Source organism: Colletotrichum fructicola, assembly GCF_000319635.2.
Source record: "Colletotrichum fructicola Nara gc5 chromosome Unknown KSG_Nara_v1_contig10, whole genome shotgun sequence".
Taxonomy (NCBI): Eukaryota; Fungi; Ascomycota; class Sordariomycetes; order Glomerellales; family Glomerellaceae; genus Colletotrichum; species Colletotrichum fructicola.
The window spans coordinates 1261260-1275574 of NW_027094060.1; the positions used below are offsets into that span (position 1 = coordinate 1261260).

The following is a 14315-nucleotide window of genomic DNA, read 5'->3' on the forward strand; positions in this document are numbered from 1 at the left end:
TAAGCTCTTGCTCTCCAAGAACCTTGGCACACCCACACCGAGTTCCCAACCCATTCTCCCAAAGCACTCCCTCAAAAGCCTGCCCGAAACAACCTCACCCTTCCCTCCATCCCACATCTCCGTCTCTACACAGGCATTACGATCAGAATAAACCTCGACAAGTGGCAACCCTCACACCGTCACTCGGCAGGCCGTCTCTGCCACGCTCTTTCATGACGGACGCAGACACTCGGTATCGCGAGTGGCACTTATTCCACAAGTTGGAGGCATAGCGTGGTGCAACAAACAGGATTGTTGCAGAAAGCAGTCGATACCACGACGGGATGTGGTATTTATGCCATCCACTCTAAAGTTTCCGGCATTGGATATCCACACTCTACTACCAAGACAACCCCGAGATATATTAGCCACCGAGAGACGTCACATCACGATTCCGAGGCACAAGCATCCTGTCTTAACTGCGTGTTCATTAGGCTGAGCTATCTAAGCATTCAAAGCCTTCAGAGCTAAAAGAGGAACCGGGAAAACGTTGCCATCAACATTTATCAAGGAAAGTGAGAGAGATATCCCCCATCGCCCCTCTCATCCACCAGGGGAAGGATCATCCATCATGAGGGTTGTGTGAACCGCAGCCGGATCAGAAAATATCAGAACCTGTAAAAAAGCCAAACGCAGAAGCAAGAAGATGGAAAAGACTCAAACGCCACTTTTGACCCGGATTCCCGTGAAACCACCGAACCCCCCGCCCAAAGACCGAAAGACCGCCGCCCTGTGTCCCAGCCCTGCATATCCTCAACGTGTGTTGATGCCCTTGTGTACTCTTCTCTCTCTCGCGCGCTTCGTGTGTTCGACAACAGTAAAGAAAAAGGAAAGGTTACCCTTTTTGGTTTTTTCTAGACGTGATTCCCAACCGTGAAAGAGAAATTCCCCAGTTGTGCCGTTGATCCGTGCGATGTCCAGTCATCCATCATGTTTTTGCCTCGACGAGCCATGTGATACCCCAGATGGCTCGGGGCTTCCCAGAGAGGAAAAAGAGAAAAAGAAAGTCCGTGATTTTTGTTCCCCGCTGTCCTCATGCAATGGCCGTGTGCAACGAGAGAAAGGTGAGATGTGATTAAAAGAGAGAGGAAATAGGACAGAAACCAAATGACCGCTTGCCTTCCCGAATGATACTCCAAGTTGATGCCGTGTCGATGTGACATGATTGTGCGGGTATAAGGAAGGCCGTTTCAAAAGAGTGCATATTCTTCGCTCAGATCTAGGCGCTGATCAGTGGCGGGTGGCATCCGGCATGGGCTGCATAGTTTGCATGGGCTGCATGGGCGGCGTGGCGTACGAGTGGCGCTCAGGAGTGTGCTCGTAGCCGCGCTGGTCGGGAGTCATGTTCGGGCCGACTGCGAAGCCGTGCGCGGAAGGTGCGCGATGCATGGCACGGGGCGCATTCGGGGTGCTCTGGTGACGGGTGTGTCTGTTGACGCCAGCGGGACCAAGCCGGGACGCAGGGTTGGGCTGGAAGGGAGAGGCACCATAGGCGTACTGGCGTTGAGGATCCTCGTAGTAGTTGGGCTGAGCACCCTGGACGAAGGGATTGTCATGGGGACGAGGGTAGGTGCCATCGTAGCTGTCTTGCTCGACAGCGCCGGGGTACGGGTAGGCGGCGGGGGCGTAACCAGAAGAGGAGGACGGGCGGTAGTTGGGAGCCTGGCCCTGGTGGAAGCCACCAATCTCACTCTGGGAACGCTGATGGTACGCGCGACGAGGGTCGGGGTAGGTGGGCATGGTCGTGGAAGTCTCGAGGTGGGAGGCCATCGACTTGCTGCCGCGACGCTGAGGAGTCGGGGCAGGGAGGGGGCCGCCTTGAGGACCGCCGGCGCCAAAAACGAAGGGACCGGATCCCATCTGGGGCTGACGGTAGTAGTCCTCCTCGGGGTGACCTTCGCGAATGTTGCCGAAGGCGGGTCGGTGCGGGATGTTCATGCGGCGCATGCCGGACGGGACTCTCTGCATGCCAGGCATGGCATTGCGGTCTCCAAAGTAGCCAGGTTCCATGTCAGTAATGCGTTGGCGTTTGTCAAAGGGAGAGGTATCGAAACCTTCTTGGCCCCAATAAGCATTGGGTTGGCTGACACGTCTAGCCATGGGGAGTGCTTCGGGGCGCAGGGCAACTCCCATCGATTGCGAGCGCTTGTGGGCAGCGCCGCCGCTCGTCTTGCGCTTGAGGTAGGTCTTGGGCTTCTCGTCGGGACCGTCGCTGCTGATCGTGGGGAGGATCTCAATGTCGGGAATCTGGCTGAGGCCGCCGCCATCGATCTCGGTCTTCAACTGGGCGACAATCTCTTGGATGGCAACTGTGGTGTAACCAGCACCGCACTTGCTGAGAAGCCACTCGGGGACCGCGGTTCCATTGAGCATGGCACCGTCGAGCTGCTCGTCGTCGGACTCGTCTTGGTAGGCGCGCTTCTTCGACTCCTTCTTGTCCTCCAAACGCTTCTGCTCGCGCTTTCGAATGGCCAAGGACCAGCTGTTGACGACTCCAGCCTTGCCGGCGCGCTCGTTCTCGTCGCTCCATTGCTGAACGCGAGCGATCTGCTTCTGGACGAGGTCAACCTGAAGCTTCGAATACTCGTGGGCATTGCGGTAACGACTGCGCTGATAATGCTTGCGACAGAAGTGAACCCAAACGTGAGCGGGAATCATGCGAGTGCAGAGCTTGTTGCGGCCGAAGATGTGAGAAATGGCCTTGCGAGGCTGGGATCCGGTGTCGCAGTTCTCGATGTACATGCACTTGATCTCATCCTGGTTGGCCTGAGCCGGGGGAGACTCAGGAGGAGACATGGCGTAAGGTTGCTGAGGAGGGAAAGGAGCAGTCTCGGAGACGGAGGGGAACGGCTGGAAAGTAGGAGCAGAGATGGCTGCGAAATCGGGGGCAGAAACCGCGCGTTTGTGAGTTCTTGATTGAGGGTGATCCTGGGGAAGGGAAAGATAATTAAGGTTGTCTTGCTGCTGTTTTGAGTGAGGGCTGAGAAGTCGAATCGTCAGTAGAGTCCAGCTCGAATTGATCGTAGGTGTTTGGCAGAAAAAGATGGGTTGTTGCGAGGCAAGAGACGATTTAAATAGGGAAGGAGAAAAAAAAGACGAAGTGATGCAGTGCTCGAGACAGTGACAGGTGCAAATGGGTGAATCGGGTGAGGTCGTCGTGGGCCTGAGGCGTTCGTAGAGATGAGACGAAAACCGCGAGGAGCGCGTGACCACCAGATTTCATCGTTGGTGAGGGAGATTTGGTGAAGGTGAGGGAAGGAGCTGCGGCCCAAAAGGCTCGACGTGAGGAAGGCACGAAGCATCCGCATTGAATGGGAATGAAATCGACTCCGCCCTTCTTTCACCCAGCCTCACCCAAGTGGCTCTTGTCGCAACGTGCGGAAATGTGTGACGATGCGGGCAGGTCATGGAATGGGAAGTTACGGGGGTCTTTCAACGTACCTCAAACCGTCCGTTGGACTTGATCTGTTGCTTCCCATGCCGCGGGTTATCAGAATCGCATCAGATGGGCTACCCGGTCTACCAGGGCCCTTCATGCTAGGATCCAATGGAGGGTCCTGGCCAGCCGTCCTAGGTGATGGCGGCTGGATGTCGACCATTGCAGGTCCCATGTTCTGGTGATCGAGCTTGGGGTCGAACGGCGGGACATCGTTCAGCAGTGATGTAAACGGCTGGATGCCGCTTACGGTTGATAATGATGATATCCTAGAATGGCCTCCTGATTGATTTGAGGATGTGTACGACGACAGACTGCTGTGGCTGTCGGAAAACTTATGCTTTGGCGACTTAGGGAATCCACCAGTAACGTGCCCATCATCTTCGCGTGGCAAGTTTGGTCTGTATCCTTGTCAATACAATGCTCAAGAACAATGGCATGTTCACATCGTTGACGTTGCTGAAAGAAGTCCCAATCCAGCAGGCGGTGACTGAAATGGGACGAACTTCGCTGCAATGTCTCCCTGTGATAAAACCACCCGAGACATTAACCAACTTACCTAGCTGTCAACTGCCCTTCCGACTCGCCAGACATACTGGGCCTGACAGATTATTAGCTTGTGTCCCGAAAAGTACTACAATTGAATTTAATGCGTAAAGTGGGCCACGCCGTACTCCGACTCCCTCATTCATCGAATCCCATCACCATCGACATGGAAGAGCGAAATCGCAGACGATGGCGACAGCAGGAGACTTCGAAAAGGACACTACATACCGTCCGGGGTGTGTACTCGTCATCGGAGTAATGTTGGCGGAATGCGCCATCTCGTGTGCCAAAGAACTGAGAGAACTCGCCCTCGAGTGGTTGCTGGACGAGGGATGATAAGAGCTCGCAGAGGTTGATTGATCGACGTCGTATTCGCTATAAAACGCAGGCTTCGCAGAGGGGATGGGGAGCTTCGTGTCTACTGATAGTGATAATGGAAGAGAATAACCGCCCGCATCCCATGGCGTGCGGTTCCGCGGTGCTCGGGCGTCGCTGGTCCGCCTGGAAGAAGCAATCTTCTCCGGGGACGCAAGAATCGGGGTTGGTCCGTCGATAGGCGCAAATGTGGCTTCCAAAATGTTGTTCCTGATAATGGGCTTTTTTCCCGCGCCTGCGTTCAGTAGTGATGTCACGTCCATCGCTCAAGCGCGGACAACTGGGGAAAAGTTCTGTCGCCGGGGAGAATCCAGTTTGGCGATTCCTCGGGTTGATGTCGACAAATTTCCCAAACTTCCCAAACTCTGGTCGTCCAGTTCGCCAAGTTCGCCTGATACTCGTGTGCTCGTCAAGTTGATATCGACTCGGTTTCCTTAGTCCAGCTGTAGACAATCCTTCTCACGATGGTGACTCTTGGTCGTTATCGTCGTCGTCGTCGTTATTGTTGTTGATAATGTCCGATCTCTAGGATCCAGTCCGATACATCGGATACTCGTCTGTACACCAAGGCTGCGTAGGTCGCACGACTTGGGGACGGGAAGGTATGGTGGCAGTAGTGAAGGGAAGGGTGAGGAAGTGATAAGGTTGGTGGGAGATCCCAAAGCTTTTGTGTGTGGCGCCCGGGGGGCGGGAGGCAACTAGGGAAGGGAAGGGGTAGGACAGGAGGGCGATGACAAGTTAAGAAGCAAACGATAAGAATATCAGACCTATCGTTGGGATCGCCGTTTCAGAGTCGCACTGACAGTTCCAAAAGCGGATTGAAACAGCCGAAACACCTTCAAGCCGGCCAGTGGTGTATGTATGTGAAGGGTCATCCGAAAGGGCTTAACACCGCTGCCTCTGGACACGCCAAAGTGGTTTGCAGCTGTCGGATCGACCTCGAACCGAGAGAAACAGAGAGGAAACGGTCCCTTTCCCGTAGCTGAAGTCTTAAGGCTGTACGATCAAGGGGTGATTTGAGGCAGTGTACTGCATGTATGTCGACAGAAGGAGATGTCGTTCAGGTCCGCGAACACGGCTTGCCGACGATGGTGTCGTTCGTGTCGTTTCCAAATGCTGGAACGTTTGACACGCCGAGACCGAGTCTCTTTCGGCTTCTTCTTCTTCGAGACGGTGGATATAGGGAAAGACCAAGTCCGAGGTAAGCTCTCTCGTCTTGTGTCCTCGGGGATGTACTTGTCAACAACGGCGAATGCCTCGGCGAAGTTCGTCAAAGTTTCGTTTCGGGAACGCAGGTACTATCATGCCATGGATGAGGCACACGCCTTTCTTCAATATAAACCGAATTGTGACAGATGTTGGCAGGCTTGAGAACAGATGCGGATGGTGATGGAAATGAGAGGGGGGAGTTCAAGGCCAATGTTCGGAAAGGTCAGGAAGAAACAAAGATAAGACGAATGGACAGCGAGAGACGGGGACGAGCCCGGGTAGCCAGGGACACGAAGAAGTAGGGCTGTGCTGAAGGGCGCATAAAGGGACGGTAGGGATTGAAGACGGTAGCTGTTTGGGAATCCGGGCGGAGGGTGTAGAGACGGTCAGAACAGAAGCAGTATCGAAGTCATGACTAGGTCAAGACGCCTGAGATGGGTACAGGGACGACGGATGGCTGGACCGAGCCCGGTTGCTGTCAGGTCAGGGCTCCAACACGGGCTGGTTCACTTTCGAGAAAGAGAGGGACGACGAGACGACGACTAGGCTGGGGCAAGGCCTGAAAGCCGCAAGCAAGCATCGGAGGAAAAGATGGGGACGGAGAGGAGGCTCGCAACGGGAGCCAGCATGATCACTGTGCAAGAGAAGAGTGGGAGCTAGAGAATCTGATCAGAGTTTCCACTTGCGGCAACGCAAGGATGCTGGGCATTATGCGTTGAAGGGGAAGGGATGTAGTCGATGTTTAGACTTCCCCACAGTAGGTTTGGGCGCGCCGGTGGGAAAAAAAGCCCCCGACTGGCCGCTGGCGCAACGAGGGTCCATGTGCTGGGTGCACTTCAGGGACAGGGGTGTCTGATGTCTGGTTGATTTGTGTAACTGGCACAAGAGGCGACAGCTTCTGGGCCCCGCTCCTAGCTCCGTAGTTTTTAGTATGGATGGTTGATCGCTCGGTGCCTTGTGCTGTGCTGTTTTGTGCTGTGCTTGCAGCGAGTCCGTCGTCGGCCCCCAAATCCTGCTGTTGCCAGAGGACGGATGACGGACGCTCTCGCTCTGCGGCGGTTTGCGTCTTTTTGGTGGTGGGTTGCCGTAGGAGCTTGGCGTGCTCGCCGTTGCCGGTGACTAGGGCGACTCCCTCGACGTCGAGTTGTGCATCAGATTGGGCCGTAGCAGATCATGGCGTCAGATGCTCCGTCTGAACCATGATCTCCGCAGGGAAATCGTCCGGGCAGGGCTTAGATTTCCAAATAGCCAGCCAGGGCAGTGTGATAATAGACGTGATATAGGCAGTGGCAGGGCGGGTGGCATCTATTGCAACTCGGTGCCATTGGCGCGCTCAACTTTGACGGGGTTGCCAAAAAAACAACAAGCGTGGTTGTATGTGATGAAAGCCGCTGGTCCATACTGCGTAGTAATTAGTGCGCCGCGGCTGCTCGGTTGATGCAAATGGGAGGCCCTGAGGCGCAGTTGTCCATCGATCTGCAAGCTGAGACCCGGGATTGGGCGTGAAACTTGTCAAGGAAGCACTCCGTTTGAAGTCACTGGGATCTGTGATGGGGTGGACCGTGGATGGGGACAGGGCTCATGTGTGCGATCTCTGACCGGATTGGTATCTGACCGTGGGCGAGAGGGGCCAAATTAGCACACCAGGCCACGGGCATGTGCAGTAAGATGTTCAGTCGGTCGGGAGATGCCGAAGCGAATGCTGGGGCTGCTGACTTGCCCACCCGTGTCGCTCGGTGGCTACCGCATCTGGTCTTCCGCTGTCTGTCGTTGCTCTTGGCTGTCAAACCCGCGGATAATTGTAAGGCAAATCTCTGGTTGATGGATGTTGCTGGATGATACCGCAGAGGCGGTTTGGATGGATGCAGGCGACCAGATGAAGAGAGCAAAACCACATGGCTCGGCGCACGAGGGAAAGCCACAAGGCGGCCGGCAGAGGCGACGGACCCCGCCAGCGCCAACTACCAACGGCCGATTGCTTCTTTGTCGCCATTGTGCGTGTGGTGGTGTGCTTTGTGCATGTGTTGCTGTTGCAATATACAACGGCGCTGCAGCCACGCGGCGCGTTGGGACAGAGATGCCGGCTTGATCTTACAAGAAAGTCGACCTTCGGGGGAGAGCAGGATTCGAGCTCAACTCTGGCAGTCTTCTGGTGTGTCTCATGTTCTCAACCACCGCTAGATGTGACGCCAGCCCGTGCTCTGGTCGTAGGAAACGTCTCTGCTGTCTGTGAACAACCATCCATCTCACTTCCCAACACGAGGTCGGGTGGGTCTGTGTTGATGGCTGATTGCTTGAGTTGCGTTGCCTTTCCCGACTCTCTCAAGGTAGGGTAGTTTTTGGTGTTTGTTTGCGTTGTGTTGCGGCAGGCGTTGCTAAGGCTTGGAACTCGGGGCGGTCCATGGCGATGGACAATGCGCCATAGCGCATCGAGCCGGTGGGTGAGGTGTGCGAACTGGCGGGAGACGGACGATTCCCATTTGCTTTACCATCCAATGGAGCACGAACCCAGGCACACTGTTGCTCTGGGCGGCCGCTTGTCGACTGCGGGTGTTTAGTGTCTTGTTTTCGTCGCAGTTGCACATTCGGAACGCATATGCATATGCCTGGAAGTGTGTTAATGCCCAGGACCGCCTCCTGGTGAGAGTCGGCGCAGTTGTCCAGTGCAATGGTTTCTTTCGGCACGCTTATCAGACAGCACAACACAGGCGTTAGCGGCCTCGATGTGGTTTTGGCAGACGAAACCCATGGGACGGCATCTCGTCGCCAGGCTGTCACTCTAGCATGCCACTCGGATAGCAAGGTTGTGACCCCTGTCCTGTGATGCAGCTCATGGTGCTAGACAGCGCGCAAGACAAGACGAGGCGTTGGCTTGTCCAGCGCATCACATCAGTTGTAGGCTATCTCCAACCAGCGATTGAGACGATTCGCTCCGTTATCGACGCCGTCCCGTCATGCGTAGTCGGGCGAGACGCGGCAGTATTAAGGGCTGAAGGATCCCGTACGTGGCGGACGTAATACCACAGGTTGAGGTGCGCGGCGTGGTTTGCGCTCAAGAGTAAGGTACCTAAAGTTGGTGGTTAGTACGGCGCAGGTAGAGACGGCGACTGGTATCGTGGGCGCAGGTCTGGCAGTGTGGGTGGCGGCGCGGACTGATGTGCTGCAGGGAATGGCATAGCAGGCAGGGCGTTTGCTGCATAGAAGGACAGTAGGGCTCGAGGGGACATTGGACAAATTCGGGCATCTCGATACGTAGCCGGGTGACGATCCATGGGTGGGCGTGCTGGGGGAATGCGCGATTTGCGATTGGCTTGTGGGAATCTGCCTCCACGTTTCAAGACGGGGACGCTGCAAGGTGGGGTGGTGAGATGTGTCGAAGGAAGGGGGTGACGGGCAGGGAAGCATGGGCAGCATGGGATGGAACAGGGTGAGGTGGGTGGTGCCGTGGGTGGTGGTCGGGCTGGTATGGACGAAGTTGTATCGGCCCTGCGTCGGCATTGGCTGCGCAGCAAGTGAGATGCATACCTAGGACGGTTTGTATTAATGATCAATGGCGCGGTCGAGTGGCCCATCGTATGGCAGAGAAGTAGACTTGGTGGCGCTGATGACCTTGTCGTCTGGCAGATAGACGAGGGTGTTGAGGTTCTCCGTCGTGGTTGACTGCAGATAGATGCATTGTAGATGAGGGAGTGATGGGACCGATCCAGTCCAGTCCAGGCTTAGGATGACGAGGCGAAGATGGATCCCGGATGGCAGTGTGGTAGTCGGTGTTGCTCCCGCGGCCGCTGCATCACGACGGGGTCAGTCAGGGTGCGTGTCGTGGGTAGATGGAGAGATGGATTGACGGATGGCGGGGCGCGCCAAAAGAATCAGATTGTGCATGAGGTGAAGAGTCCAGACTTGGGAACTGCCTCCTTCCCGGGGCCTGGCGACAGCGGCGTCCGTCAGGAGGACCGGGGGCGGACGGGGGGATGACGAGGGAGGGATATGGGCTGGGATCGGGGCCAGGTCCGGGGGCTGGCGGGATGGAGGTTTGGAGTTCAGGTGCTTTACACTACACAGGCAGGTACTTGATAAGTTATGAATAGCAAAAAGGCGGAAGGTGCAAGCAAGGTGCGGGCAGGGTAAGGCAGGGAGAAGGATCATGGACGAGATGGAAGCTCTCCCGCGCCATTCCCGAGGACTAGTCTGTGAACCAACTTTACTGCGTACTGCTTACCCTTTACTCTGCAGTGCCGCAGTGTTCGTACGGGCTGCGTACTGCGTATTCTCTTGTCGGCCTCCCAGGTCAAACCCTCTACTTGGAGCCCATGGTGGGACGACGAGACGCCTCCTTCCGTGGTCCGTCGCCCGTCATCCGTCGTCCCCATGTGGGTGTTGCAGCTGAAGCCCATCGTCTCCACAATGCCCATGGTGCCTTCCCTCACCCAGGGTGATCGTGGACGACGACAGGCAAGTGACGTCCTCTTTCTCTCTCCTTCTTTTTCTGATGGACCACGGACGGATATTCTCATTGAGTCGGCGGGGCAGGCCCGACGCCGGGTTCTTTCCCAGAAAGGTCAGCCATTCGCGGCTGCTGCCATTGACGCATGTTATGGACCCAGGAGGCATGGCCGCGGATATGTGGAAGGAAGGCATCACTTTCATCAGTCATCAATCAAGGCATCAGCATGGACAGCCAAATTGCCTCTGTGGCTGCCGGCCTCAGCAGGACGCAGGCGCAGCTGCTAGCCACAATGCGGTACAGGCATAAACCTCACCAGAACGCGGCATAAGAGGCGAAATATCACACTTGTCCCATCTCTCGTCGTCCAATCCATCCGTCCGTCAACTCATTCGTTCATTGCAACTACCGGACTTAAATGCAAGGCACATACAACACAACACACACCTCGAATTTACCTTATTCCATCACACAACAGCTCAAGGTGGCGCTCTAGCCAAACCAGACCAGCCCACCATCAGCCTTTTAGCGTGCTTAGCCAGGGCCGCTGGGAGGGGTGCGCCATCAATCACTGCAATTCAACCCAAGACTCACTCAATCACTGCAAAAAAAAAGAAGGAGACGGACGATGAGCCCGGCAGTACGAAGCTAGAACACCACCTTCTCAGAGACACCACCGACGGGGAGCCTTCTGTGGACCCGGCCGGGTTCTTTTGTGGGTCCAGACAGCCCCCCAAAAAAGCTGCACATGTTTCAGCTGATGTCCACTCCTCTTGTCATTGGAGACAGAATGGAACCTTGCCTGGAAAGACTCAGGAACAACTCCAACGGTCACCCCAGGTCCCGGTCGCACCTTTGCCGCACTGCGCTGCTGCTGTTCTGTTCTTGTTCTGGCCTGCTCTGCCTTGTGCTGCGCTACGCTGCGCTGCGCTGCGCTGACCTCTCTCTGCCTGGCGCTCAGCGCAATTTGGGAACAGAACACCTGGGCTGCGCCAGAATCCGTCCAGCACCGCACTTCAGCATGCTTTGCGCGCTCCTTTCTGCTCCAACATGCCCTCTTTAGGCCTAGTCCACGCGGACACCCTCGACATCCGGCCACCGGACTTTGGACGAAAGAACACAGGATGCGAGGTCCGCGAGGCTGTAGAGTCAAAGCCGAAGCCATGTACGAAGCCTTCAAGACGGAGCCAAAACGCTACAGGCAACAAACTGCGCAATGAACAAGGTCAGCACCCCGAGCCCGCAAGCAATACGATGCGAACTTTGTCAGACAAACGGCAAACTGACGCTGACGCGCAGGCGCTCAAGCTTTCCACTGCAGAGCCAAACACTCGATGATGATACTCGAGGTACCTCAGATGCCCACCACTTCAGAGCATACCTCCAAACTATACCTCCAGAGCATACCTCGTGTTGCTCTTGCCGTATTCCACATCACCGTTTTCGCCTTGCTTTCTCTGCTCTGCCGTGCCGCTGATACCGATACTGCCACTCGTCTTGTTGGCTGCGCGCGCCAAACGCAGCAGCATCATCATCATCATCGCACCCGTCATCGGCTTCGGCCCCTAGAAGATGCACTAGCCAGCTGTTCGCTGACGGACGACGCCTTCCCGCCCAACCGGTGACCTCCTTTTCCTCACCTTGTACGTGTTTCTCTTGCTGACGAAAGTCGGTGAGCACAGGCATCCATCACACACGTTGCGATGGTCCCGTCTGCGAACTAAAGACGACGGACGCCACTTAGCGCCAATTTCGAGGCCTCAAGTAAGGTGCCCTGGGTAGCAGCTAAGGTGCCTCCATCTTGGCTTCCGCTAAGAGATGGGTTGACGGAGAGGGGATGCGACGCAAACTCGGCCCACGGAAGCTTGGGTCGACAAGGTCTAGCTCCAGGGCACACCCGACCAGGTACATCTCCGTGTACCGCCGTACCATGCCGCCGCATTCTTTCCGTGGCTCTCAGCTGCCAGACCTCGCAGGCGACGAACACCAAAGCAGCGCCTTGGACCTAAGCCAAGCCGCGGGCTAAACGGATGCCCTACGACACGCCGTCTATCCATGAATACAGACGACGTGCCGCGGTCTAGGTTGAGGCAATTGTTTGTTGGCTGTTTCTGGTCTATTGAAGGCCTCAGTCTTCGGTCTCGGGCCCGACGATGCAGCGCAAACGCGGACGAGACGACCTGTCTCCAGGCCTCTCTGCAGCCCGCAGACCAGTCCACCAGGCCAGCCAACCTCTGACAAGGTCTGCTGCAGGGTGTCATCCCTGCGCCGATCATCTCGAGGCGACACACTCACGAGCTTGCACCGTCGGACCCTGGTCTCGAGTGATTTACAATGGTTTCATCTCAACTTTTGCCCTCTGCACTAACGCCATCATGATACGGGCAAAGACTCGGGACCTGCTCCAGTACCACTCAAACCGAAGCCACGGTCACTGCCACTGCCACTTGTCGCTGTCATTTGCCAGCACGAGCTTCTCCGCCTCCTCCGTCCCCTCCCACCATCTCTGATCTTGTTGTTTTTTTTTGCCCATCCATCCCTTGCGGATCTGGCTGGTGGCCCCAAGAGTTCGAACGATGAGGGGACGGGGAGCATTCTTCAGCGGCCTGTTCCTTGCGGCTGCGACGCTGGAAAGTCGTGGACCGACGCCGTCCCAAAACTCGCATGCAAACTGCAAACACGCTGCAGTAGGCCCGGCGGCGCCCCGAATCACAAAATATTCCGCAACACCAGCGAGCCCAGCACGCGCCAGTACGTGCGAGCGGTCGGCAGAGGCGTGTCAGGTGCCTGCAGTGGGAGGCCGCTAACGTTAAGGTTAACCAACTTTGGTCTGGCTGCGCCTGGCCTTCTGCGAGCTCTTTACATGCGTTGGAGGCACTGGCATGCAAGTTCCTTACTCTTTGCTCAACGCTATGTGATCATCTACTCCGCAGTACCAAGTACAGAGCGAGTGAGAGAGAGAGTTGTACTTGGTGTGGTTGGAAGACCTCGCCACAGTGTGTCTGGTGTGGCGTGGCCCATCCAACATGCACGACACGACGGTCAACTCATCTTCTCTGCCACATTTCCGATCCCGTCTCTCAGCGTAAATCGGCCGTCAGCGTGGCCAGATTAGCGAGTCAGGAAAAAATGTCCGTGGTGTCAAGCCGAATCGACGGAAGCCCAGAGTTGATCTGTTGCCGGACCGCCATGGACCGCCATCGGTCTATTCAGCCGCTATCTCATCCTCCGCCAGATCCTCCAATTTCCATCCGCTCCTTGAGACAAACGCCGCTGCCGATTATAGAAGATTCGAAAACTCCATCCAGAGGCCCGTGGCATAGACACCTGTCTGGGCAACGTTATTTTGTTTCATTCCATTTCGTATTCTGGAAGCGAGGCCCTCGGCCTGGCCCATTGTTGCGATTGCGACCGCTTGAGACAATTCCAACGTCGACTCTTCTCCCTTCTTCCGAGTCAGTGGTCTGTTGCGTCGTAGCGTTGCGGTGCGTCTCGCAGGCAACGCAGCATCCAACCATCAGAGAGAGATTTCGTCTTCAGCCCTCGCTGCTCTTTGCTGACCCCCCCTTGCATCGACTGTCCGGGAACTTCAGACGTGAACAGATGTAACACCACCTTTGCTCTTCTCGTTCGGGATGGCGGTCTTTTCCCCCTCTCTACAATACGGTGATTTAAGGTATTACATGTGTCATCGTCCGATGGCGAAACGCCCAAAAGTTGGGAGCGCGGCGAAGAAGGAGGCAAATTTGGCGTCCGATTGTTGCGCTCGATCCCTTTCTTTGATTCTGAAATCGCATCGGAGGCCTGGTCGAGCTAGGTCATGGCAGCTTCGGCGCTTCGGTCTGAACTTTGTCTCTGAGGCGAAGAGATGCTCGCACACACTCACACACATGCCATGTACACACACACATACAAACACTGCTGATTTAGACTTTTGTGACATTGATATGACGATAACGGTAGCAAGAGAAGAGCAGCGGCCTGGTCCGTGAGACTGAAGAATGGTGGCGAAACCGAATAAGAGACGACATGTGCTGGACGGGACGCCGAGACCACACTACCACGTCTCTGTTCCCTCCTCTTTCCCACGGCCCGTCTCCGCGATGGAACCCCGGAGCCGAAAATAAGACGTCCCTTGTGCTCCGTTCCGAAGACGCATCCATCAGGACGTCGGCGGCCCCGCGGGCGGCCGCAGACTATGACATGTCCCCCAGAGCAAGGCTTGGGGATAATGTAATCAATTCCTCTTTTGTCCTGGAGGAACAC

The 14315-nt window shown here is 56.0% G+C and overlaps 2 protein-coding genes across 2 annotated transcripts; one reads left to right on the forward strand and one right to left on the reverse strand.

Moving 5' to 3' along the window:
- Positions 1 to 1269: 1269 nt before the first annotated feature.
- On the reverse strand, positions 1270 to 4659 carry CGGC5_v015839 (uncharacterized protein; the record flags this gene model as incomplete). Its single annotated transcript, XM_066153328.1, has 5 exons — positions 1270 to 2027; positions 2094 to 3019; positions 3481 to 3876; positions 4035 to 4076; positions 4250 to 4659. The coding sequence occupies 5 exons, from the start codon at positions 4657 to 4659 to the stop codon at positions 1270 to 1272; spliced, it is 2532 nt and encodes an 843-aa protein (XP_066007177.1).
- Positions 4660 to 11099: 6440 nt separating this feature from the next.
- On the forward strand, positions 11100 to 11674 carry CGGC5_v015840 (uncharacterized protein; the record flags this gene model as incomplete). Its single annotated transcript, XM_066153329.1, has 2 exons — positions 11100 to 11274; positions 11349 to 11674. The coding sequence occupies 2 exons, from the start codon at positions 11100 to 11102 to the stop codon at positions 11672 to 11674; spliced, it is 501 nt and encodes a 166-aa protein (XP_066007272.1).
- Positions 11675 to 14315: the final 2641 nt, after the last annotated feature.